The sequence below is a fragment of the Ovis canadensis genome, chromosome 15, assembly GCF_042477335.2.
Source record: "Ovis canadensis isolate MfBH-ARS-UI-01 breed Bighorn chromosome 15, ARS-UI_OviCan_v2, whole genome shotgun sequence".
In the NCBI taxonomy this organism is placed as follows: domain Eukaryota; kingdom Metazoa; phylum Chordata; class Mammalia; order Artiodactyla; family Bovidae; genus Ovis; species Ovis canadensis.
The window spans coordinates 22,127,599-22,154,185 of record NC_091259.1 but is presented as its reverse complement, the minus strand read 5'-3'; the positions used below and the strand labels follow the sequence as shown (position 1 = coordinate 22,154,185).

The 26,587-nt window shown below is 37.6% G+C and overlaps 1 protein-coding gene across 2 annotated transcripts in view; it reads right to left on the bottom strand.

Moving 5' to 3' along the window:
- The window catches only part of MTMR2 (myotubularin related protein 2), a 111,728-nt gene that overhangs the window by 29,757 nt on the left and 55,384 nt on the right, over positions 1-26,587 (bottom strand). For both annotated transcript variants that reach the window (XM_069554921.1, XM_069554922.1), the window contains 5 exons: positions 14,763-14,838; positions 7,769-7,863; positions 7,499-7,609; positions 3,456-3,557; positions 2,303-2,386 (listed from right to left, as the gene is read on the bottom strand). In XM_069554921.1, coding sequence (XP_069411022.1) covers positions 2,303-2,386; positions 3,456-3,557; positions 7,499-7,609; positions 7,769-7,863; positions 14,763-14,838 — 468 coding nt within the window. The remainder of the gene's footprint in view (positions 1-2,302; positions 2,387-3,455; positions 3,558-7,498; positions 7,610-7,768; positions 7,864-14,762; positions 14,839-26,587) is intronic.

Here is a 26,587-nt window from a genome sequence, read left to right as displayed (position 1 = left end):
CATGAAACAACGCTCAACATCACTAATGGGGAAATGCAAATCAAAACTACAACGAGATACTGCCTCAAACCTGATAGAATCGTAATCATAAAAGAAAAAAAGAAAAAACAAGTCACAAGTGTTGGCAAGGATGTGCAGAAAAAGGAACCCTTGTGCACTGTTGCTGGGAATGCAAATGTGCAGCCACTAGGGGAAACAGTATGGCAGGTCTTCAAAAAATTGAAAATAGAACTGCTATATGATCCAGCAATTCCATTTTGAAAACATTAACTCAAAAAGATATATGCTTCCCCTGTCACCGCGGCATTATTTACAATAGCCAACATAAGGACACAATGTTAAGTGCCCACTGATGAATGAATGAATGAATGAAGAACATGTAATATACATACATAATAATATACGGGGGCTTCCCAGGCAGCTCAGTGGTAAAGAATCCACCTACCAATGCAGGAGACACAGCTTTGCCCCTGGGTCAGGAAGGTCCCCGGAGGAGGAAACGGCAACCCACTCCTATATTCCTATCTGAAAAATCCCATGGACAGAGGAGCCTGGTAGGCTACAGTCCATGGGGTTTCAAGGAGTAGTGCACATCTGAGCAATTGAGCACACATCAAGCTAAGTGCCAAAGAACTGATGCTTTTGAACTGTGGTGTTGGAGAAGACTCTTGAGAGTCCCTTGGACAGCAAGGAGATCCAACAAGTCCATTCTGAAGGAGATCAGCCCCAGAATTTCTTTGGAAGGAATGATGCTAAAGCTGAATCTCCAGTACTTTGGCCACCTCATGTGAAGAGCTGACTCATTGGAAAAGACTCTGATGCTGGGGGGATTGGGGGCAGGAGGAGAAGGGGACGACAGAGGATGAGACGGCTGGATAGCATCACTGACTGGATGGACGTGAGTCTGAGTGAACTCCGGGAGTTGGTGATGGACAGGGAGGCGTGGCGTGCTGCGATTCATGGGGTCACAAAGAGTCAGACACGGCTGAGCGACTGAACTGACACACAAACATATATATACATACATATAGTAAGATACAGAAATCACTCCCACTCTAAATGGAATTATATTGCTGTTCAGTCACTAAGTCATGGCCAGCTCTTTGCGACCCCATGGACTATAGCACAGCAGGCTCCTCTGTCCTCCACTGCCTCCTGGAGTTAGGTCAAATTCATGTCCATTGAGTTAGTGATACTATCTAACCATCTCATCCTCTGCTGCCCCTCTCCTTTGCCTTCAGTCTTCTCAGCATCAGGGTCTTTTTCAATGAGTTGGCTCTTGAATGGAATTTTATTCAGCCATGAAAAAGAGCTTGTCACTCTGTGACAACATGGATGGAACTTGAGGATATAAGTTAAATAAAACAGAGAAAGCAAGTATTGTACGATGATCTCACTTACATGTGGAATTAAAAAACAAAAATGACCAAAAAAACCCAAACTCATATATAAAGGGAACCGACTCATGGTTGATTACTGGAAGTAGGGAGTCAGGAGTGGGCAGGAATGGTAAAGGAAGTCGTAAGGTACAAACTTTCAGTTAAAAAGTAATGTAGTTACCGGGATAATGTAAGGCATGGTAACCACAATTAATACTGTAGTGCATATTTGAAAGTTGCAAAGAGAATAATCTTGAAAGATCGCATCACAAGAAAACAAATTCTGTAACTGTGTATGGTGACACAGGTGAGCGGTTAACAAGTACTGTGGTAATCATTTCACAATACATGTAAATATTAAATCATCATCTGATATACCTGAAACTAATAGAATGTTGTATGTCAATTATATTTCAATGAAAACAAGGAAAGAAACAGAAAAAAGAGATTATCTTCATTTTCTTTGGTAATAAACTACACCAAGTAGTGTCCTCTCCAATAGACTTTAACATAGTTGACCCAGAGACAAAGTGTCTAACTCTCCAGCAAAAAGTTAATAAATTAATGGATTAATTTTTAATCTTTTAAAGTCAAAGACCATAAAGCACCTGTATAGAGTCCAATGCTCTATTCTGACTACTGTATTTCCTAATCTCATAATTCTCTTTTCTGAATGTGTGTATCTGTTTATTTACTCTTTTTTAAACTGAAGTACAGCTGATTTACAATATTGAATTAGTTTCAGATGTACCACAAAGGGATTCAGCTATGTATATTTTTAAATTTTTTTCCATTATGGGTTATTACTTACAACAACAAAAAACCACATAACTATATAAAGCTGTTTGTTCACTTCTATTCATGAAAGTTTTGTTGTATTAAAGAATATAGAATATCAAAAAAAAATTTTTTTAAGTACTTACCTGCCTTCTATACTCCGAAAGAGAGTCATATAGCTTCCACCCATTTTCAGGGAATACTTCTTTATACTCAAAAGCAAAAAGAGACTACAAAAGGTAAACAGAGTTAATAGCTAAAAAAGACCTTTAAGAAGGTAATGAATCAGAAATGTACCTTTATCATACCCCAAGTTTTCATTGACTTATCTGAAAGGATATTTTGTACTGGTATCCTTTTTTTTCAATTGTTGTTTTAAGCGTTTGTTTTGTAATTTTGAAAGTTTATTGCTTTTTTTGTATTTTTCAAACACAGAAAAGCACAAAGGCCTGCCACCAAGATTTATCAAATGCTAACATATTACCACAATTCCTTCAGATATCTTTAGTAGCTGTTTTAGGTTTACTTCTAAATAATGAAAGACATCACATAAAAAAGACAACTTCTGATATCATTAATTAATTAGACATCAGAGATGTCAACAATTAAGCAGCTTTACAGATAATGCAACATATTCTAAAACATACTGAAAAAATTTTTATTTGGGGGCATGCAATCTATGTATCAAAAATGAAAATTTATTATTAATATGGACAGAATGGCAGGAACAACTATGATGAAAACCATTTAAACTTGAGTCAGAAAACCAAAACCGATTCTAAATTTTACTCTTAACTAACTGTGCCACTGAGTTAACTGCTTACCTGCTTCTGGTTTCAACTTTAAAATCTGGATAAATAATATTTACCACCATAGGGCTACTTTGGACATTAGATTATATGAAATAAATGAGTAAACCTAACACTGTTAATAGCATGCAGAAGAAACTCAGTTCTAAGTATTGATCCACCTTTCCTCCAATATTGCTAGACTTAACTCTCAGCTCTCAATTAAAAAGGAGATTTCACATACAGATTTTCATCATGGAAACATCCTGGATATAAAGATCACATAATTAAACAATGTCAATCTGCAGGAATGAACCTCAAAAATCAGTCCAGTTTCCTCATTTTATATCTTAAAAAGACTGGTCCCATAGATTGAATTAAACCTAAACTACACATCTGATTAAAAGGCAAAGTGAGACTGCAAACACCAAGATTCTAGATAGCCTATACAAGTTTCTTTACACTACACCAATAATTATAATAGATTTTTCAAAGATAGAAGAAATCTTACCAGGTTATTAGAGACAGGAAATGCATATTTCATTAGATTTTCAAATATTGATCTTCTTGTTCGCCCCTCAGGTTTATGAGCAAATCGTAAATTCCGAATATCCTAGAAAAGAGTCACAATTCAAGTCACCTATCACTGTTTGCTAACTTTTTATTTAATGAATAAATAAGGCAACTTGGAACTATCTTGTAAAACGTTAAGATCTGTGAATGAGGGATACAAAAATAGATCAGACAACAGCCCCTGGAGGAAGGGAAGTTACAATGCCTTATTAAGAGAAATAAAATAAACACAGGATACAAGGTGGGATTCAGAGAATAGAAATCCCCTCTGTTTATGAATTCAAGTTGGGCCACTGAAGGAGGCAGCACCTGATGTAGGCACCGGAGATTAGAGATGTTACATCTGAAATCACAGTATTACACGAGTCATACACACACTGTCAACAGTATGTCCTTCCCCGTTAAAGGCCATTTTCTGTTATGAATTTCCCCACCAAAAACCTGATTAGCTATTGCTACATATTTCATAAAGTCTTCACTCCAATTAAGCTTGGTGATCATTTTCCTATATATAATTCCTTCCCAGGACTCACTTCCATTGATCTTTAATTCATAAGTCTCTGGCTACTAGACTGATAAAACCAAAACTCTGCCTAAAGGTCTTCCTCCATTCCAGGTCCCAGGTTCTTCAATCATCTACTAGCAAAAATTCTGAATAGTCTGGTTGATATCATCCAGGCTCTACATTCAGATATAAAACCAAAGTTCCCTTCCTTTATTTGTTTTCAAGCAAGTTTCTATACTCAGACTGAATGTAGATAACCACATTCCAGTTTAGTGAGATTTTAGCAGCACGAAAAAAAATTGGGATTAAGAATAATTTCAAGACTATTCATTTTGTTTTCATCTAGTTCAGGTCAGTTCAGTTCACTTCAGTTCAGTCGCTCAGTCGTGTCCGACTCTTTGCGACCCCATGAATTGCAGCACGCCAGGCTTCCCTGTTCATCACCATCTCCTGGAGTTCACTCAGACTCATCTAGAAAGAATTCCAAATAGCTTCATCAAACTGCATCCCGTAAAAATGAGCACAGGAACTACAATGCACTTACAGAACATGAACAAGTAGAACATTACAAATCTGATCCAAAATTAGAAAGCCACCTTCTTAAACAAATGTGTCAGAACCTAAGCTTTTTGTTTCTCCTTAGTGACTACTTTTACAGCAAATAGATATTCATAATCATTCTGTTAAACACAGAGTTTTCCAAAAGTACTGTAGCAGTGGCCCTACAAACATTTGAGTTTACTGATAATGGTCTTGCTTTATGGGAAAAGTTATATTTAAACTGATCAAAATTTCCCAATCACCCTCTTCCATGCCCTCTTATATCCATTCTATGCTGTATTTACTCCTACACCACAGAAGAGTAATCAGGAGACAATGTGCCTGTCACTTGGTTGACAGCTCAGTTTAGTTCAATCGCTCAGTCGTGTCCGACTCTTTGCGACCCCATGAAACGCAGCACACCAGGCCTCCCTGTGTATCACCAACTCCTGGAGATCACACAGACTCACGTCCATCGAGTCAGTGATGCCATCCAGCCATCTCATCCTCGGTTGTCCCCTTCTCCTCCTGCTCCCAATCCCTCCCAGCATCAGAGTCTTTTAGAATGAGTCAACTCTTCGCATGAGGTGGCCAAAACTGGAGCTGGCTTTAGCATCATTCCTTCCAAAGAAACCCCAGGGCTGATCTCCTTCAGAATGGACTGGGTGGATCTCCTTGCAGTCCAAGGGACTCTCAAGAGTCTTCTCCAACACCGCAGTTCAAAAGCATCAATTCTTCGGCGCTCAGCTTTCTTCACAGTCCAACTCTCACATCCGTAAATGACCACTGGAAAAACCATAGCCTTGACTAGACGGACCTTAGTCAGCAAAGTAATGTCTCTGCTTTTGAATATGCTATCTAGGTTGGTCATAACTTTCCTTCCAAGGAGTAAGCATCTTTTAATTTCATGGCTGCAGTCACCATCTGCAGTGATTTTGGAGCCCAAAAACATAAAAGTCTGACACTGTTTCCATTGTTTCCCCATCTACTTCCCATGAAGTGATGGGACCGGATGCCATGATCTTCATTTTCTGAATGTTGAGCTAAAAGCCAACTTTTCACTCTCCACTTTCACTTTCATCAAGAGGCTTTTTAGTTCCTCTTCACTTTCTGCCATAGGGTGGTGTCATCTGCATATCTGAGGTTATTGATATTTCTCCCTGCAATCTTGATTCCAGCTTGTGCTTCTTCCAGTCCAGCGTTTCTCATGATGTACTCTGCATAGGAGCTAAATAAGCAGGGTGACAATAGACAGCCTTGACATACTCCTTTTCCTATTTGGAACCAGTCTGTTGTTCCATGTCCAGTTCTAACTGTTGCTTCCTGACCTGCATACAGATTTCTCAAGAGGCAGGTCAGGTAGGCTGATATTCCCGTCTCTTTCAGAATTTTCCACAGTTTCTTGTGACCCACACAGTCAAAGGCTTTGGCATAGTCAATAAAGCAGAAATTGATGTTTTTCTGGAACTCTCTTGCTTTTTCAATGATCCAGCAGATGTTGGCAATTTGATCTCTGGTTCCTCTGCCTTTTCTAAAGCCAGCTTGAACATCAGGGAGTTCATGGTTCATGTATTGCTGAAGCCTGGCTTGGAGAATTTTGAGTATTAATTTACTAGCATGTGAGATGAGTGCAACTGTGTGGTAGTCTGAGCATTCTTTGGCTTTGCCTTTCTTTGGGATTGGAATGAAAACTGACCTTTTCCAGTCCTGTGGCCACTGCTGAGTTTTCCAAATTTGCTGGCATATTGAGTGCAGCACTTTCACAGCATCATCTTTCAGGATTTGAAATAGCTCAACTGGAATTCCATTACCTCCACTAGCTTTGTTCGTAGTGATGCTTTCTAAGGACACTTGACTTCACATTCCAGGATGTCTGGCTCTAGATGAGTGATCACACCATCGTGATTATCCAGGTCGTGAAAATCTTTTTTGTACAGTTCTTCTGTGTATTCTTGCCACCTCTTCTTAATATCTTCTGCTTCTGTTAGGTCCATACCATATCTGTATTACGCTCTTAAAGGCCTTCCAATGATAATGGAAAAGCATACAAGGAATTACTAAGGCATTAGTTTCAATACTAGATTGATAAAACTTCCAAGATTGTCATAAGAAAGGATCTTTAAAGTTATGAATGTGGTATTGTATCCTGCTTGAAGACATGTTTCTCCTTCTTGAGAACCTTCTGACTAATCTTGTTATTTGAAAATGTACATTATGGGAGGGGGTCTGGTAAGATCTTTCTATTGTTAGTTCTAATTCCATTATCTTAAAATGTAAACCAAGGGAGTGGGTCTGATAAGACCTTTACAACCTTGAGACATTCTTCTGATTTACTGTAACAGCCAACTGAAAAGGTATATAGCTCCCTTTCCTAAGACTAGCAAGGGGGCACTCTCTCTATCCCTCTTCTGATATCTATGTCAGAAGCTTTCCCTGTCCCTTTTTATACTTTAAAAAAACTCTGCTACACAGAAGCTCTTCAGTGTTCAAGCTTGGTCCCAAAGAAAAATCTTCAGAGATCACAAATCTAACATTGTTCACTGTAAGTGATAAGTATCAATGCATTTATAGAATGAGTTAGATAATAAAATACAGAAGGTCTACCAAACGAAGTCTTCCCCACTACTGTTTCAGAAGCAGAAAAATTATGAAAACTAAAAATAGGAAAGAGGTAAATACATCATAATCAGTTCTGTCACTACGAAGTACTACAAGTCTTAACTGCTCAGAGCCTTATGTTTCTAATTTTAAAATTAAATTCACAACAGATCACCTTTTTATTACTGCTAAATGTTGTTTTATCCTACTAGAATGATGCTTCTAGCATGAAATCCATTTGATATTTTGGAAACCAATTTCTAAACACTGGCTCTATTTAATACAAAGCTTTCCAAACCAAAAAAAAGAAAAAACTGCATACATATTACAACATTTACCTTGCACACAGTTTCCAATCCATAAGAATTTTCACCACGACTAGAAGCACCACCAATTTTTTCTACTCTGCTTATAACACCAAGAGAAGCATCTAAAACAAATGGGGGATCCTAAAAGGGAAAAAAAAAAACATTAAAACCGAGCAATTAATCCTGTATAATGATAGCTGAGAAAAATACTTAATTATTTCACTAAAAATGACTAAGATGAACAAACAACACACAGATGTACACACACACACAAAAAAAATCTAATCCAGCAAGTCTTACCCGTTCCATGCTTTTGAAATATAACCTGTAATTCGTAACAGTCAGAGTTCCTCGTACAGCACCAGTGAATGGACATATATAAGTTACATCTTTGGCTGAAAAGAAAAAGAGCCCACAATTTACTCTCTATTGTACACTATTAAAAACTGCACTCTGATCTTTCACAAATAACATTTAACAGCATTCTGACCACTAGTTTAAATTATGCTTGAAAATCACAGAATCAGTGATTCCAAGAGACCTCGGGAACTAAATCCAAGCTTCCAACCATGCACTACAATCTGGGGAGGGAAAGCAGAATAAGTGGGAAGGACTCAAGAAACAGAGGGACATCCTTTACTCTGGACAGACACAGGGAAACAAAGGCAGACACCCTCCCTGATGGACAGAACAGGCATGGCAGTTGGAGCAGTGAGTGGAGGAGGGGCGGTGATGGCGGGAACAGCCATCAGCGTTTCAAGTCACTATCCCCCCATCATCTAATCACAGCTCCGAGATCTTCTTCCCCAGTCTACTGGTTTTCTTCTGACCGTAGTCTAGTTTGTCAACATTCCTCTGAACATACAATACCTAAAACATAATACCAGTAACTCCTGATCTGATTATATTTATGGGGAAAATACTGTAGAGAAAATAAAATGTATATGAACTATGATTTCTTAGAAAAATATACTAGCATAATAAGAGGGTATTATGTACCTGATTAAGAAACAGATGTCAAACTTTGTAGAGAAATAATCACATTGTTAAATTAAATGTTAAATGAGGAATCTATACAGTATTATTTCTTTTTAAAACATGCATTAATTAAGCAGGATAACTTGACTACCACTAGCTCAAAGTATGGAGAAGGCAATGGCACCCCACTCCAGTACTCTTGCCTGGAAAATCCCATGGACAGAGGAGCCTGGAAGGCTGCAGTCCATGGGGTTGCTGAGGGTTGGACACGACTGAGCGACTTCACTTTCACTTTCATACATTGGAGAAGGAAATGGCAACCCACTTCAGTGTTCTTGCCTGCAGAATCCCAGGGACAGGGAAGCCTAGTGGGCTGCCATCTCTGGGGTCGCACAGAGTCGGACACGACTGAAGCAACTTAGCAGCAGCAGCAGCAGCTCAAGGTAATACTTAATATGGTAGCGTCCATATGCCCAATACAAAGGTTTTTCTATTTTAAAATATTCATAAATCCCTGTTATGTCATCATTGCAGCGAATCAGCAGATAAAGGAGTATCTTCATTGTTCCAAGAAACTAAGGCACAATTAGAAGCAAAAAACTTCTAAAAACCTTTCAAGGGGCTTCTGGGAAAACTCAGGAACATGAAATATGCTTAATAAAGCATGCAACTTCCCGAGTTTGCTTTCTATTCCTCACTGTGAAGGACTGACTGCTTAGTATGGCATTTGAAATGAGACTGATCTTGTAACATACATTTCTAACCTTCAAAATGGCTCCCTTGGGAATATACAAGTTTGAGTTACATTTTTTTTAATCACTGTTTCCAATGCATTTCCAATGTTTCATTTAGAGGGAAGATATTAAAATTAAATAAACCCATCATTAAAGAAAGATACATAAACTTGACTTGCATACCATTTCTTGCCCTTATGAATTTTTATCTCAATTGGGAAAGCTTTATTCAGTGTTACTATTCCTGGATTCTTTCCAGAGCCAATTTTCTTCACTCACACAAGAAAATCAATCTTATTATTCTGTACTCTTCTACAGGATATGTCCCTCTTAGTCCCAGTCCAAAGTTTTTGCTACATCTTCTTTATTATAAAATCATGAAATAATGTGCTTCCAAAATTAAAAGTACTCTACTAAACACAAGAGCTTATAGCCATGTTACTATTATCATCATTAGGCTCTGCTTTGCTCTGTCCCTTTTATCTTTTTCCTCAGGCTGGTACCAACTAGGTCACTCTGAAGAGCGAATTTATGCCTAGCAGGGCTTGTATGAATTAGAAGAAAGACTGTGACTAGGAACCTTATCAGAGCAAATGACAATAAAACCACCACTGACAGAATTTATAAAGTACTTTTCACCTGAGTACCTGCCTTAACCTTTAAAATCACCTTTAACCATTAAGACCTCTAACTATCTACAATTTTCAGATGAGAACACCAGGGTTCACAGAAGTAAAACAAATCGCCTAATGCTTCAGAACCAGTTAACTGCTAAGATTAGGACTTGAGTGCAGTTTCCATGACTGCAAACTCAAACCTCCTTCCAGAGCATCATGCAAATGGCTTCCCTGGTGGCTCAGATGGTCAAGAATCTGCCTGTAACACAGGAGACCCTGGGTTCACTTCCTGGGTCTCCTGCATCAGGAAGATTCCCTTCCCCTGAAGAAGAGAATGACAATCCACTCCAGTATTCTTGCCTGGAAAATTTCGTGGACAGAGGATCTTGGCGGGTTACAGTCCATTGGGCCACCAAGAGTTGGACACAATTGAGTGACTAACTCAATTGTGTCGCTTTTAAGCCACTTTTAAGCCACTCAGGTAACATGGTCTGTCTCCTGTGTTAAAGGGTGAAATACTGCAGTTGGGGCCATCACTACTGCTGATGTGCCCGGGTCAATACCTTTCAACTATTGCCGCTACTGTTAAAGCGTTCTGTAGATGTCTCTAACACCACTGTGACTTTTTAAAAAATGTCTAAACTGCAAATTTACATTAGGCCAACTAGGAACATTAGTTGGCCTAATGTAAATGAATTTTTTATATGAACTAATTTTCTATATGAATTCATACACTCAAGGGTACTCTATCTAGCCTCATGCTTCCCTGGTGGCTCAGACGGTAAAGCATCTGTCTGCAATGTGGGAGACCCAGGTTCAATCTCTGGGTTGGGAAGATCCCCTGGGGAAGGAAATGGCAGCCCACTCCAGTACTCTTGCCTGGAAAATCCCATGGGTGCAGGAGCCAGGTAGGCTACAGTCCATGGGGTCGCAAAGAGTCGGACATGACTGAGCGACTTCACTTTCACTTTTCACACTTTATATTACATTTAATTTTTTGAATAATCAAGTCTATCTGATGATTTGAATCAGAGTATTTATTTACTATATTAGGTATTTCTCTAAATTGTGCAATATTGATACTGCCAGATGCCGAAAGAGCTTAGATTTACTGATCTTCTCAAATTTTCCCTAAGCTCACAAAGCTCATAATAGTTTCTATGGGGTAGACGAAATGACTTTGAGAATACATATCTATAAGGGTGAAAAGTATATGCACATTAATATAATGTACAAGAGCACACAATCTGTGCAGAGAGGCACAAAAACACACTCTAAGCAATATAAAGAAGGAAAGTGCACTAAGCTATGGGATCAGAGAAGGTTCAAGGAACACAGGCATGAGAGCTGTGCCCCAATGGTTAGTACCCTTTAGATGGGTAGAGATGCTAATACAGCATTCAGTAAAGAGAAGAACCTAAAACACAGACGTGGGAAAGTAAAGCAATTATTTGGACAAAGTATACAGTCTGGATCGCTCTAATTTATACTGTATCACCTTCTCTTCATTCCTTCTTAATTTCCTCCTCATTGGTTCTTCTTCTACCATATAATTGTAAAATGCCTACCAAAGCTATGTTCTTGGCCCTGTTTTTAATCCATACACTCAGTTATTTTCATACTTTCATTTTCAACCAATATCCATATTCTGATGATTCCAAAATATGACTTCTAACCTGATCTCTCTCCTAAACTCCTGAAAGTTTCTCATAGGTACCTGAAATTCAACATAAATACTATACCAAGGGCTCATGAAAATTGAGAGAAAAAGGTAACACTCATAAATTTTTGGAGATTGCTCCTCTGGATCTGTAACTGATTGAATGTCAAAGCTCAGAAAAAAAGAGCAGCTGAAGATGACTCCCAGATTTCTGCCTTGAGTGAATGGACAACCAGTGTTAATGTTAACTGATGGAAAGAAGAAAAGGAATAAATTTAGAAATAAAGGTGATGACTTCAGTTTTGGATATGTTGGGTATAAGAGTATCTATAGAATACCCATGGCCATGTGTCTAAGATGCCGGCATCATTTATCTGTATTAGGACAGAGGTTCACATTAGAAGCAACAAATTTTGGAGTCATCAGTAAATACATGGTAGGTAAAGCTACTAACTTAGATATCATCAACCAAAAGGAACAAATGAGAGAGGAATGGGAAAGAAGCCAAGGATGAAGTCCTAAATGGAGTGCTGCTATCTAAAAAAGATGATAACAAGAGAGACTGAGTGATAACGTGAAACTCTTTTATAAGGTCATTTATCATAGTGGAAATAGCATATGCTTTTAGGCTCAGAAGAGGGAAAAAAAACCTGTCACAGTGCTAGATATAATTTTACTAGCCAGGCAGTCTTCCTATGCCTTAGTTTCTTCATCTGCAAAATGTGATCAGCATCTTTCTCAGGTCATTGTGAGGATGATTAAATCAGACGGTAAGCACTCAGTAATGATAATTATCATTATTATATAGTATCAAGTAGTAATAATATGTAACACCTTACTGAGTAAGTAGCTCAGGAGAACTTAGGATACCTGAAGTGAGGAGGGGAAAAAAGGAATGGGCAAGTATTCAACCAAGAGTTACAAGTAACAAGAGAGAAACGCTAAACATGAAGGAACTAAATGTACCATAGGCAGCAACAACACAGAGGACAGGTCCCCTTTGGCCTGCTTATTTTTACACAAGTAAATGACCCTTGGCTTAAGGCTTCCCCAGTGGCTCAGATGGTAAAGAATCTGCTCATACTGCAGGAGGTGCAAGAGATGCTGGTTCAAAGCCCAGGTCAGGAAGATCCCCTGGAGAAGGGAGTGGCAACCCACTCCAGTATAGTAGCCTGTGGGCTACAGTCCATGGGGTTGCAAAGAGTCGGACACAACTGAGCGACTATCACTTTCAAGTTCTTTTTAAAATTATGATTGATGATAAAATGAAAGGTGACTAAGAAATCATTTACTGTATTCACCTACACATTATTTCTCAAAAGCTATGAGTATTTTAACAGCTGTATAATATTCCATTGTGTATGTGTGTGTGTATATGTGTGTATGCTGCTGCTAAGTCGCTTCAGTTGTGTCGGACTCTGTGCGACCCCGTAGATGGCAGCCCACCAGGCTCCGCCGTCCCTGGGATTCTCCAGGCAAGGACACTGGAGTGGGTTGCCATTTCCTTCTCCAATATGTGTGTATACCACATCTTTTTCTCAATCATCTTACACTATTTCTTTAGAGTTCTTTGGTGAATACAAGCATACAACCCTTTCATTTTTTAAATGACATGTACTTGCTGTACTATACAGTTAAGTTACAGGTGTATTTTAAAGGTAGTATTCCGTTCATTGTTATTATAAAAAATGGTTATATCCCCTGTGTTGTACAATACATCCTTGTAGCTTATTTTATACCCAACAGCATGTATGTCTTAATCTCCTGCCCCTACACTGCCCCTCCCTCTTCCCTCTCCCTTTGGCAACCACTGGTTTGCTCTCTATACTTGTGATGAGTCTACTTCTTTTCCTGTTATATTCACTAGTTTGCTCTGCTTTTTAGATCCCACATATAAGTGATATCATACAGTACTTGTCTCTCTCTAACTGACTTCGTCTAGCATAATGACTTCTAAGTTCATCCATGTTGCTATAAACGGCAAAATTTCATCCTTTTTTATGGCTGAGTTGTATTCCATGTCATACACACACAAACATTCCCATATATACACACAAACACTCCACATCTTCTTTATCTAATCATCTACTGACGAACACTTAGTTCACTTCCATATCTTGACAACTGTAAATAATGCTATGAACACTGGGGTGTGTGTATCTTTCTTAATTAAGGCTTTTCTCCCCCCAGATATACACCCAGGAGTGGAACTGCTGGATCATATGGTTATTCTGTATATATTTCACCTTCTTTATCCATTCTTCTGTTAATGAATACCTAAAAAGGAATGAAATCTTGCCATTTGTGAGAATATGAACAGACCTGGAGGATATTATATTTAATATGTCATATAGAAAGACAAGCGTCATATATTTCCACTTATATGTAGAATCAAAAACCAAAAGAAAGGAATAAATATAACAAAACAGAACAGACTCAGATGCAGAGAACAAAGTAGGGGTTATTAGGGGGTAGAGGGGTGGGGAAAGGAGCAAAACAGGTAAGAAGTACAAACTACCAGTTGCAAAATAAACAACGTACAAGGATGTAATATGCAGCACAAGGAATATAGTCAATATTTTATAATAACTATGTATGCTGTTTAATCTTCAAAAATATCACATTACTATGCTGAACACCTAAACTAATACTGTAAGTCAACTATACTTTGATAAATAAATATCTTGAAAATACAAAAGCTATGGGTATTTTGTATATTATCACACAAATGTAACAAAGTTAAAGCATAGGACAAAAAAATAACTTGAAAGTGTGTTTCCAGTCCATACAATAAGTTAATACTTAGTTACTTAGGTTGGATAAAGAAAGGCACTGACATGCAAAGGACTCACTTTGCAATGTAGACGAAATATATTTATCCAAAAATTGACAAATTTATTCAGAGGAGGAAAAATAAAGAAGTAAAAAGAGAATGTGTTTCTAGAAAAATTACTTGTACAAAGTGACAATTCAATTTTTTGTCTATTCAACCCACTATCTAACTGCAATTCAAAATAATAAAATTTACTGTGATGGAATTCCACAACAGTTTTTAAAATAAGTCACCTTCTTTCAAACCAGAAAAGCAGCAAAATATAACTCAATGGCATGTTTCCATTAGTCAAAATCCAAACACAGTCACTAGGTCTAGATCAAGAGCACACTGGAGGCTGGGAAGGCTGTCAGGAACGAGTCTGTCAAATAGGAGGTGTCTGCACAGTGAGCCTGTTCTTTGTACACTGGAAACACTGAATAGTCTGTACAGTCACAGAGGAGGAAATTTGACAAAAAATACCATTACAGACCCATGTCTTTAATATTTTCTCCTGGAAGCAAGGGCGGTTCTTCCATTTCTGCTAATTTGTTAGACTCCCTCAGGACCTGCATTGGAAAAGAGAGGAGAGGGCAAGAAAAGAAACAATTTTTTATTCAAAGGCTAATTTTTAACTTAAATTTCAACTGAGTATGCTTGGTCTTATTTAAAGTAATAGCATTATATCACATATACTATTATATGTGATTATAAAGACTGTAATGTTGGCATGTATAACACATGAAGCTGCTATTTTTCTACAAAACATTTGCCGAGTGCCTACTTTGTAGAAGGTACTACACAAAACACTTTATGTTTTTTTATTGACTCCTACAATGGCCCTATAAGGGAAGGTATCATTATCCTCATTTCCTAGATAAGGAAAAAGAGGCCAGAAGCAACAATTATCTTATACAAAATCCTATAGCTAAAAAGCGTCAGAACCTAGATTTGAATTATAGTTTTGGTGGACTACAAAGCTCATTTTCTCTCCCTTCAGCCATATCCAAGTGCCTTATTGCATTAAGACTTACTTAAAATCAAACTTTCATGTAGATTTAATGTTTAGAGGATCTGGAAATGATGTTGATCAAGAGTCTTGTTGAGAAAGAGATATTTAATAAAATAAAGATCAACAACACTTACTGAGGAGTTACCTAATGAAGGGTGTTACACTGGATTCCAAGAATGTAAAGATACAGAATCATGGTTTTCTGACGGACAACCCACAGAACACATGTACACACACACAAGCGCATGCATGCGCACATGCAACTGTTTTAGGCCAACTATGCCCCACGACCTTTCAATAGCCTTAACTTTCACCTCTTTCACTGCCAAACAATAACCTTCACTGTCTCCAATTCTTTACCTTCCATCAATTCCTCAACCTTCTGCAACCTGGCTTTGCCACCTAACCCAACTTTTTGCAGGGAACCTGCTTTCTCCCCAATAGAAAGTGAAAGTGAAGTCGGTCAGTTCTGTCTGACTCTTTTGCGACCCCATGCACTGTAGCCCACCAGGCTCCTCCATCCATGGGATGTTCCAGGCAAGAGGACTGGAGTGGGGTGCCATTTCCTTCTCTAGGGTATCTTCCCAACCCAGGGATCAAACTGGGTCTCCCACATTGCAGGCAGAGGCTTTACCGTCTGAGCCACCAGGGAAGCCCTTTCTCCCCAATAACCTCATTATTAAAGACAATGGATATTTCTCAGTCTTTATTTCTATTTCCTAGCTACATCTGATACTACCTGCACTTACCTGCTCCTTGAGAGCACACTCTCCTGGCTAACGCTTCCTTCTCTGGCCACTCTTTTTCAATGACCTTTCTATTCCCTTTTCTTAACCTTACTTATTCCTCAGAGGTTTGTCCCATTTCTCATTTTACTCACTTCCTGTTGATTTCATACTATGACCTTACCTCACTTCAATCTATATCGTTAGCCAATATTTTTTTTGGACTCCAGTTCCACACATCCAATTGCTTAATGTCCCTCTCCTTCTATATGTTTCACAGACACTTTGAAGTTGAGAGATCTCAAATCGATCTGTGTTCCATACTGAGCAAGAGGCACTACTAGCCATTTGATTGTCAAAGTCAATTTTGTAGGAGGTGGGCGAGCAGTGGTCTCTATGAGCAGACTCAGACCTTCTACTTCAACCTTGATTTGTTTCATTAGACTGAGAACCAAAACAACTAGAAAAAAGATTCTCAATTTTTTTTGTTGTTATATAGCGTTTGACTTTTATTTCCTTCCATCCAAAAAGTAGACTGAGAGTCCTCAAAAGAAGGTTAAAAAGGAAGAAAACACAAGGTACTACAACTGCCTTACAGGTCACCTTCCACAGGCCATCGAAACTAGGTCAGAGGTCTGCAGGCATGAGCCCCTCTCTGGCACTTACCCAGACTGTGGGAAGAGGCACCACAGTGTACACATTTTTGAATTCCCAACAAAAATAAAATACGAGACACACACATAATATTTAACTATCTTTTAACAGTAAAAAAGTAAAAAGAAAGTCAAAATTGGTTTTAATAATATATTTTACTTAATCCAACAACTCAAAAACAGTCATTTCAAGATATAATAAGTATTTTTAAGTAAAAGATACTTTATATTCTTTTACTCATATTAAGCCTTCTACATCCAGAGTATGTTTTAGAGGAGCCCCTCTCCTCCCTACCAGACTGTGGGAAGAGACACCACAGTGCACACATTTTTGAATTCCCAACAAAAATAAAATACGAGGCACACACATAATTTTTAACTGTCTTTTAACAGTAAATAAGTAAAAAGAAAGTCAAAATTGGTTTTAATAATATATTTTACTTAATCTAACAACTCAAAAACAGTCATTTTAAGATATAATAAGTATTTTTAAGTAAAAGATACTTTATATTCTTTTACTCATATTAAGCCTTCAACATCCAGAGTATGTTTTATACTTCTGGCACATTTCAACCAGACCAGCCACATTTCCGGTACTCAACAGCCATCAGTCTAGTGGTGCCCGAATTGAGCAGCACTAATCCAATGAATCTAATTCTTACTGATAATCAAGTCATTCCCAAGTTTAAGCTGTGCACTTAGGGAGGATGAGACAAAGGGTTAAACATTACTGCCACAGCCCAACACTCATCAAGGTTAATAAAGGAAGAACTACAAAGAACAAATTACTTCTGTTTAATACATCTGCAAGCTGAACAAATTCACTTTTGAAAATTTAATAATTTGTTTCATAAAGCAATACCTAAAGAACTAAAATACATACACACATATATACTTTTGTAATATCCCACATTCTAGAACTCAAAAAAGGTCACATTTTTAATAGTATCTCATTGCTAGTTCCTGATATAATCTTTTATGTAGTCATAAAAGAAATGTAAGCAAAAAGGAAGAGAGATAAGGAGAGAAGGAAGGAGAGAGGGTGGGCCTATGAAGATACAGAAAATCAGGATGAAAACTTGCACAATGCAAATATACACAGACTTCTTGGCTTCAAATTCTAACTATGCTACATGCTATGCAGGTACTCTTAGACAATGTGTTTAATTTCTTTATGCCTCATTTCCCCCACCTATAAAATGGTCATAATCACAGTACTCCACAAAAGGGTTATTATAAATTAAATTAATTAATACACAAAGTATTTATATTAGAGTTGACACAAAAATATACTTAACAAGTATTTTCCATCAATAATAATAGCAAAATATTTAGACTAACAAGACTGCCAGAATCTGCTAAGAATTTCTACTAATTATGAAAACAAAAGATACAAATAATAACACAATCAAACACATGTGAAAGATCATATAAAGGGAAGATACTTTATTCTGTGCCCATTGTCTACCACTTGGTTTGGAAATTCAATGTTCATGTCACTTACAAAGCTGGACACTAGTTCTCTACTGCACAGATTTACTTCTCATAGTTGTTAATGTTGTTCCCCATGATTTCCTCTCTTTCTATTTCTGCATTCAGTAGGAAGCTACAATCCCCAGAAAATATGTGCACTGCAGACAGGCGTGGAGACAAAGGCAGTTCTGGCAGAGGCATGGGTGTGTGATGAGATATAATCTTCGTAAGTAAAGCTTTGCAAAGTGAGAAAAGACACAGAGAAATACATGTCAGTAGTACATGTCAAGAACTGTAGGCTCTCTCATACTCTCTGACTAGAACATCAGAGAGCAAGACAATGAAGAGAAGCAAGATGGACAGCATTGTTTGGAAAATCTGCACCAGATGACAGACTTTTAATAACAGGTATACACTGGAGGTTTTACGTGAACAACTCACTTAGAGCTCAAGATACTGGCATAAAAAGAAACTCAACTGAACAAGGCAGGCCAAGGGCAATTCAGACACTTTGTTTACTGGCAAACACTGGCTCTGAACAAATTTATCGTAACAAAACCAAAGGAAAAAAAGGGGGGAGGGGAAGCCTAGAAAAAAAGATTATTTGCCAAGAAGTATCAGCTTGAAGCTCAAAAAAAAAAAAAAAAGCAGTCTTCTGAAAATAATTTCTACAAGCATTAGTAGAAACAATCTGTAAGCTATCTGCATACCTAAAAGTAAATGAGCCATACCTCCCAGGAAACAGGGACATAAAGGAGAGACAGAAACTAAGAGAAATGGGTAAAAGAAGGAACTGCTTACAAAAAATTGTAATGTGATAGCAGAGATAAAACCTGTGCTGGTATTAATAAAGAGCTGAATGAATTATTCAGAAAGCAGCACTTATGTAGAGGGCAAACATGGAAAGTCCTCTTAAGAATTTGTAGAGAAGAACAGACATAAAAATCATGAGGGAAGATGATAACCAATAAAATAATTCTATTCCCTAAAGGAAAAAATTAAAACTGGTTAAAAGTAATAATCCAACATGTAACTGAAGAACATGTTTTTGAAATTGAATAAAGAGAGTCGGACACGACTGAAGCGACTTAGCAGCAGCAGCAGCAGCAACAATCTATGTTTGCTGATCAGACTAGTTTACCGTGTTCCAAATTAAAAAAAAAATCAATGAGCAGAGACATATATGGGTGCATCTTAGCAAAACTTTTTGAACTGTAATGAAAAGACAAACTATGGCTACATAGACAAAAATTTTTGGAGAATTTACATACAAAAGCAAAACCCAGCAATCTTCAGGTTTCTCTGTAAAACTATATCCCAGAAAACAATACGAAAATATTATTGGATTCTTAAAGGAAAAGTCTGTGATCACTCTAATACGGAAGTCATTCTCAGGTATGCCAAGTCAACAAAAATATAGCACATGTGTCCCGCGTTTGAAAAAAAGAAAAATAAATTACTTGAGGCAGTAATAAGCTGAAAAGGGGGAATGAAAATTAAAATATATATAATAAATTTGTGGTATCCAGCAAAGACAAGTTTTACATCCTAACTACCCTGCAATCAAAAAAAAACACACAAAAAAAACAAAAACCAAAAAACATTCACTGCCACCATACAACTCTAAGTCTTAGTTTCATCATTTATATTATTAAGGTAATATTAATATCCACCTTACTAGTTTGTGAATATGAAATGAGATCACTGCATCATGAAGGGACTTGCAAGGTGCTATTAAAATGTAAGAAACACTTATTCACTTAACAGAAGCATCAACATAAATTGGCACTGTCTCTTGTCACAATGGCTTATTCGCATGGTGCTTTATTCCTCTGCTCTAAAATACACAAGGATTAATATTTGAGATAGGATGTCATAATGGGAACCATATATTTAACTCCTGAACTATTAAACTCCTAGACTTAGCTACAGAATAGCAAGCAACCTACTGTTCTAAAGAAAGCAACAAGAGGAATGATGTTAGCATCATGGTAGCATAAGATGTCTCTTGTTTCTGTTGCCCTTTAACATCTAAAATTTGGCATCTAACAATGAACAAAAGTGCCTCATGGGAGCTATGGAACCCAGCATCATACGCTGAAGGACCTAGAAGGAGCCTCATCCACCTGCGCAATGTGTAACAAGCAGAAAGAACCTGGTACAGGATGTGGAGCCAGCAGGAGCCTGTGAACTGACTCTAACCCCTCTTAACTGCAGTACCTGGAAAACACGGCACTTGGGCAGATACCCACATATGAGAAAGCCTTTATGGAAGTTCAGGTTTCTAAAGAAGTTCCAGCACTCCCATCAGAACAACAAGAAAAATACAAGTATGGACATTAGAGTGGGTAGGAAGACCTTTGCCAGTATCACCCTTCCCAAGAACATAAACCAGACCAACACAAAGTATCTCTCAGCTAGTAAAGATTAGAGGAGGTTAACTGTTACTTCAAGTGCCAAAACAGCAGTGTAAAATGACAAGGGACATGACGAATAAGGGAAACCTGACACTCCAAAAGATCATAATCATCCTCCAGCAACTTAAGGCAAAGATACGGAGAAAAGTGATTGATCCTATAAAGAATTCAAAATAGCCATCTGAGGAAACTCAATGAGCTATAAGAAAATAAAGACACAATGTTACAAAACCTGAAAAACAATACATGATCAAAATGAGAAATAAACAGAACAAATCGTTAAAAGAACTAAACAGATTCTGGAGCTAAAGAATTCAATGAACAAAATGAAGAATGTAAGAGAAAGCATCAACAGCAGAACAGAACAGGCAGAATCCACGGTTAGAGGACAGAACTTTGAAATAACTCTGTCAGAGAGAACAAAGAAAAAAGAATGATAAAGAATAAAAAGGAACTACATGATCTATAGGACACCATCAAGAATAAACAGCAGAATCATTAGAGTTTCAGAAGGAGAACAGAAAGGAAAGGGGTAATAAAGCTCATTAAAAAAAAAATAATAGCTGAAATTTCCCAAACCTGGAGAGAAGGCTGCACATCCAAGTTCATGAAGCTAATAGATTCCCCTCATTATCTCTAAGACACATTATAATGAAACTTGCAAAAACCAAAGACAAACAGAAAATCCTAACACCAGTAAGACAGACTGTAACCATTAGGCCATCAGCGGATCTCCAAGCAGAAACCTTACAGGTGAAGAGAGTGGAATGAATGATATTTCACATTTCTTTTAGTCAAAGAAAGAAACTACCAGCTAAGAATACTCTATCCAACAAAGGTATCCTTCAGAAATGAAGAAGAAATAAAAACTTTCTCAGATGAATAAAAGTTAGGTCTGTCATACAAAACCATCACTACTAGATCTGCCCTACAAAAAAAAAGGCTGAAAAGAGTTCAAGTTGAAATGAAAAGACACTAATAGTAACATGAAAACATATGACAATGTACAACTCACTGATAAAGGTAAATATACAGTGAGATTCAGAAAACTCAAATTCTGTAACAGGACAGGTACATTAACCACTTAATTTTAAATATATCATATAGTTTAAAGGAAAAGACTATTAAAAATAACTAGAGCCAGTATAATTTCTTCATGAATATACAATATAAAATGAAGTAAATTTTGACATTAAAAAAGCTCAATACAATCCCTATCAAAATTCCACTGACATTTTTCAACAGAAATAAAGATCTTTTGTATGAAACCACAAAAGATCTTGAATAGCCAAAGAAATTTGGAGAAAGAACACAGGTGGAGACATCATACTTCCTGATTTCAAACTATATTACAAAGCTATAGTAATCAAAGCAGTATGGTATTAGCATTAGAAAAATACATAGAGCAACAGAATGGGATAGACAGCACACAAATAAACCCACTAATACATGGTCAATTAATTTACCACAAAGTTGCCAAGAATATACAATGAGGAAAAGACAGTCTCTTTAATAAATAGTGCTGAGAAAACTGGATAATCAAATACAAAAGAGTGAAATTGGGCTCTTATCTTACACCAAACACAAGAATCAACCCAAAAGGAATAAAAGACTTGAATTTAAGACCTGAAAGCAAAAAATTCCCAGAAGAAAATATAGAGGACAAGCTCCTTGACATCAGTGACATCAGTCTTTGCAATGATTTTTTTAGATTTGACACACACACATACACACAAAGGCAACAAAAGAAAAAGTAAACAAGTGGGACTATATCAAACTAAGGACTTCTGCACAACAAGGGAAAGCATCAACAAAATAAAAGACAACCTACCAAATGAGAGAAAATTTTTGCAAATCACATTAATTGATAAAAGGTTAATATTCAACATACAGAGAATTCCTATAACTCAGTAACGTGTTTGGAAATTTTTATCATAAAATACACGGAAGGAGGAGAGAAAGGATATTAAACTTGACCAGTCATCTAAAGGAAGACCACTGCAGATCTCTGACAGAGGTAAATAGCATGGTCAAAGAGGTGCACAAAACTGATATGATAAAGATGAGACAATAACAATATAGGAGAGAAACACCAAAATCCTAAATTAGTCCATGATGAGAGAAATAAAGAGGGATAAGAGATAAACTGTTGGAAGAAGTGATCAAATTTGACCCTAGGTTTATAAAACAAATGCAAACAATTATTTCACCACGCATGATGATTTTTACTTGAAGAGAACTGCATTTCAGATATGTCAGTAATGAAAAAGGAAACATAGATGATTAAATGAAAAAAGGAGTTAAGGTCAAAACAAAGAATTAAAAAACACAAGGGTCCTACCTTTCTAAAATGAGAGTAGAGAAACTAAGACAGCAAAGCCAGACTGATCAGGCATGTCAGCACTCACATGCAAATATCTCCAGCAGAGAGGAAGTTATGTAACACTCAGATCTGAGAGGAAGAGAGACATTCCCCTCAGGAGACACCCTCTGGAATATATAAGATGTGTTCTCCTACTGAACCAAAGCCACTACCATTGGCTCGCCAATCTGTTCCCAGTCAGCTCCATTAGACGCTGACTTGACTCAGGAGCTCCGGCTATATCAATAGATGATGTTGTTGTTCAGTGGCTAAACTGTGTCTGACTCTGCAACCCCACAGACTGTAGCACATCAGGCTCCTCTGTATTCCACTATCAATAAAGATTACATAAAATCTGTTCTTTAATAGCAGTTAATACAATATTTAACCCTTTTCAAAGAAAGTCTATTGAACACATTAAAATCTTGCTGGTGGAAACAACAAACAAACCAAAAAACCCACACAGATTGAAATTTGTAACTTTTTTAATTCCTAAAACAGAATTCACTTTTGCCCTATCTCCAAGCACGTTTCTTCCCCATTTTCTTCCATGGCCTTTTTATCAAACTATTTTCAGAGTGCTCAGTAACTTTCCATGAGACTCTAACCAACCTCCCTTTCTCTCCTCTCTGATTAGGAAACTATTATAAAGGAAATTCAGAAACCTTGTCTATAACGATGATCTGGAAATTGGCAAGCTTAGGGGTCAGTTTTCACATGGAATGTAAGATAACAGAAAAACAGGAAAAGAATTCTTTCTGAAATCTGCAAAACACTAAATTATAACCACCTAAAAGGGGAAAAGGAGTCTGTAGATGTTATAAACTACCTTTCACAGTTTCTTTATGTACTAAAACAGTAAATAATAATAATAATAAACATCCTTCATTGGATAATTCTAGGAAAAAATCATTTCACATCAATTTCACTTTATTGTTATTTTTTTTATACTTGACAAACCACAAAGTAGGCAAATGAACCATAAAAACCAATCTGAGCAGGGTAGAGCCACACACTGGCATCTGGGATGTATCTTATTGGTTATATGTTTGAAAATACATCCAAATTCAAGCACAAGGAAGCCCTTTTTTATAACACTGCCAAGGAAAATTTGGTTTTCAGCTGAAACCACAATTAGTAAGAGCTGGATAATATTACATCATCATCAATGATTCAACAATGACAAAAAAAAAGGGAGAGTATGCACACAGGAGCAGGCTGGAAAGCATCACTTCATGCTACAGGTTATTTAAAGATAGGGAGAGGTACTAACTGATGGCACCTGGGAACATGACCTTATTTGGAAATACAGTCAGTGCAGATGCAGTTGGTTCAGTGAAGATATACTGGATAGGGTGGACTCCTAATCCAGGATGACCACCGTGTATGTAGGATGACAGCCCTATGAAAACACAGAGACACACAGATAATGTCCTGTGAAGATGGAGGCAGAGATTAGTGTGATGGATCTACAAGAAAAGCAACAGCAAGAATCATGGGTCTTCCCCAGCAGCTGGAAAAGAGGTATGGAACAGATGGTGAGGGCTCTGAGAACCTCTGAGCCCTCAGAAGTAACCACCCTCCCAACACCTTGATTTCACATTACAAGCCTCCTAAAAGGGGGAAAAAAAAATTTGTTTTTCTAGCCTCTCTCTCAACACTTCTGACATAGATATGTGGGGTTTTCCATACCAAGGAAATCTCCAATTCTTGGCAGATACCACCTGGGTATCCTACAACTCAGTTACTACACTATCAACAGTGGTTAGTGCAGGTCACACGTTGTAAGGGCTTAGTCCCACAAGACCGCCCCTACATTTCAAGCACCAATCTCAAACCCTAGACTGTCATCTGTATTTCTGGGCAAACATTCATATAGCAAAGTTTCCCACAAGCTCTTCTTCAGTTCAGTAATTTACTAAAATGGCTCACAAAACTCAGGGAAACATCTTACCTACATTTGCCAAATTTTTATGAAGGACAGCACTTAGATACCAGTATGTGGTATAAAGCTGTGTGGGATTTCCACACCTTGAAATTTCCATACCCTTAAAGTGTGCACCAATCTGGAAGACCTCTAAACCACATAGAGTATCTTTATGGAGGCTTCATTACTAAATGGACTGAATTACGGCCACTAGTGGTCAACTCAACCTCCAGCCTCTCTCCCCTCCCCAGAGATGGAAGAGGCTGAAAATTCCAAAAGCAATCAAAGGTGGGCTCCCACGATAACCAGGCCCCATCCTTAGGGGCTTTCCAAGAGTTATTCATTAACACAAACTCAGGTGTGACCCAAGAGGGTGTACTATAACAAAAGATGCTCTTTACGTTTATCACTCTGGAACCAGAGACTAAAAAGCCAAATATTATAACCAAAGATGCTCCTTTGGCTCTTATCACTTAGAAGATGACAAGTTTTAGGAGCTCTAAGAGCTAAGGATGAAGACCTATATATATATAAATATATTTCTTACTACATACTCCAGAACTGTGAGAGAATAAAATTCTGTTGTTTTAAGCCACCCAGTTTGCATATTGTTACAGTAACCCTAGGAATGAATATACCTGATATGAAGAAAAATTTTCAAGTTTAAATCTTAAAATGCAAGGTGTTCAATAACTGTTCAAACTTGAACACAACTGAAAAGTCCTCCAGTAAGTAAATGGACAAACTAACTGTGGTATATCAATTCAAAGGAAGATTAGTTAGTGATGAGAAGAAATGAGCTATCAAGCCCTGAAGAGACATGGAAGACTCATAAAGGCATATTGCTAAGAAGCCAATCTGACTATGTACTGGATGATTGCAACTATGTGACATTCTGGAAAAGGCAAAACTATGGAGACAGGGAGAAGATCAGTGGTAGCCAGGGGTTCAGGGAGATGGGGGAAGGACAGGGAGGTGGGGTCAAGAGTGCTCTCAGGGTAGTGAAACTACTTTTCATGACACAGTAATGGTAGAAACATGTCATTATACATTTGTTGAAACCCAGAGAACATACAACCCAAGAGTAAACCCTCATGTAAACCATGGATTTTAATTAATATTATGTGCCAATATTGGTTCATCAATTATAACAAATGCAACATACCAATGCAAGATATATCAATAACCTCAGATATGCAGATGACACCACCCTATGGCAGAAAAGGAAGAGGAACTAAAAAGCCTCTTGATGAAGTGAAAGTGGAGAGTGAAAAAGTTGGCTTAAAGCTCAACATTCAGAAAACGAAGATCATGGCATCCGGTCCCATCACTTCATGGGAAATAGATGGGGAAACAGTGGAAACAGTGTCAGACTTTATTTTGGGGGGCTCCAAAATCACTGCAGATGGTGACTGCAGCCATGAAATTAAAAGACAACTTACTCCTTGGAAGAAAAGTTATGACCAACCTAGATAGCATATTCAAAAGCAGAAACATTACTTTGCCAACAAAGGTCCATCTAGTCAAGCCTATGGTTTCTCCAGTGGTCATTTATAGATGTGAGAGTTGGACTGTGAAGAAGGCTGAGCGCCGAAGAATTGATGCTTTTGAACTGTGGTGTTGGAGAAGACTCTTAAAAGTCCCTTGGACTGCAAGGAGATCCAACCAGTCCATTCTGAAGGAGATCAGCCCTGAGATTTCTTTGGAGGGAATGACGCTGAAGCTGAAACTCCAGTACTTTGGCCACCT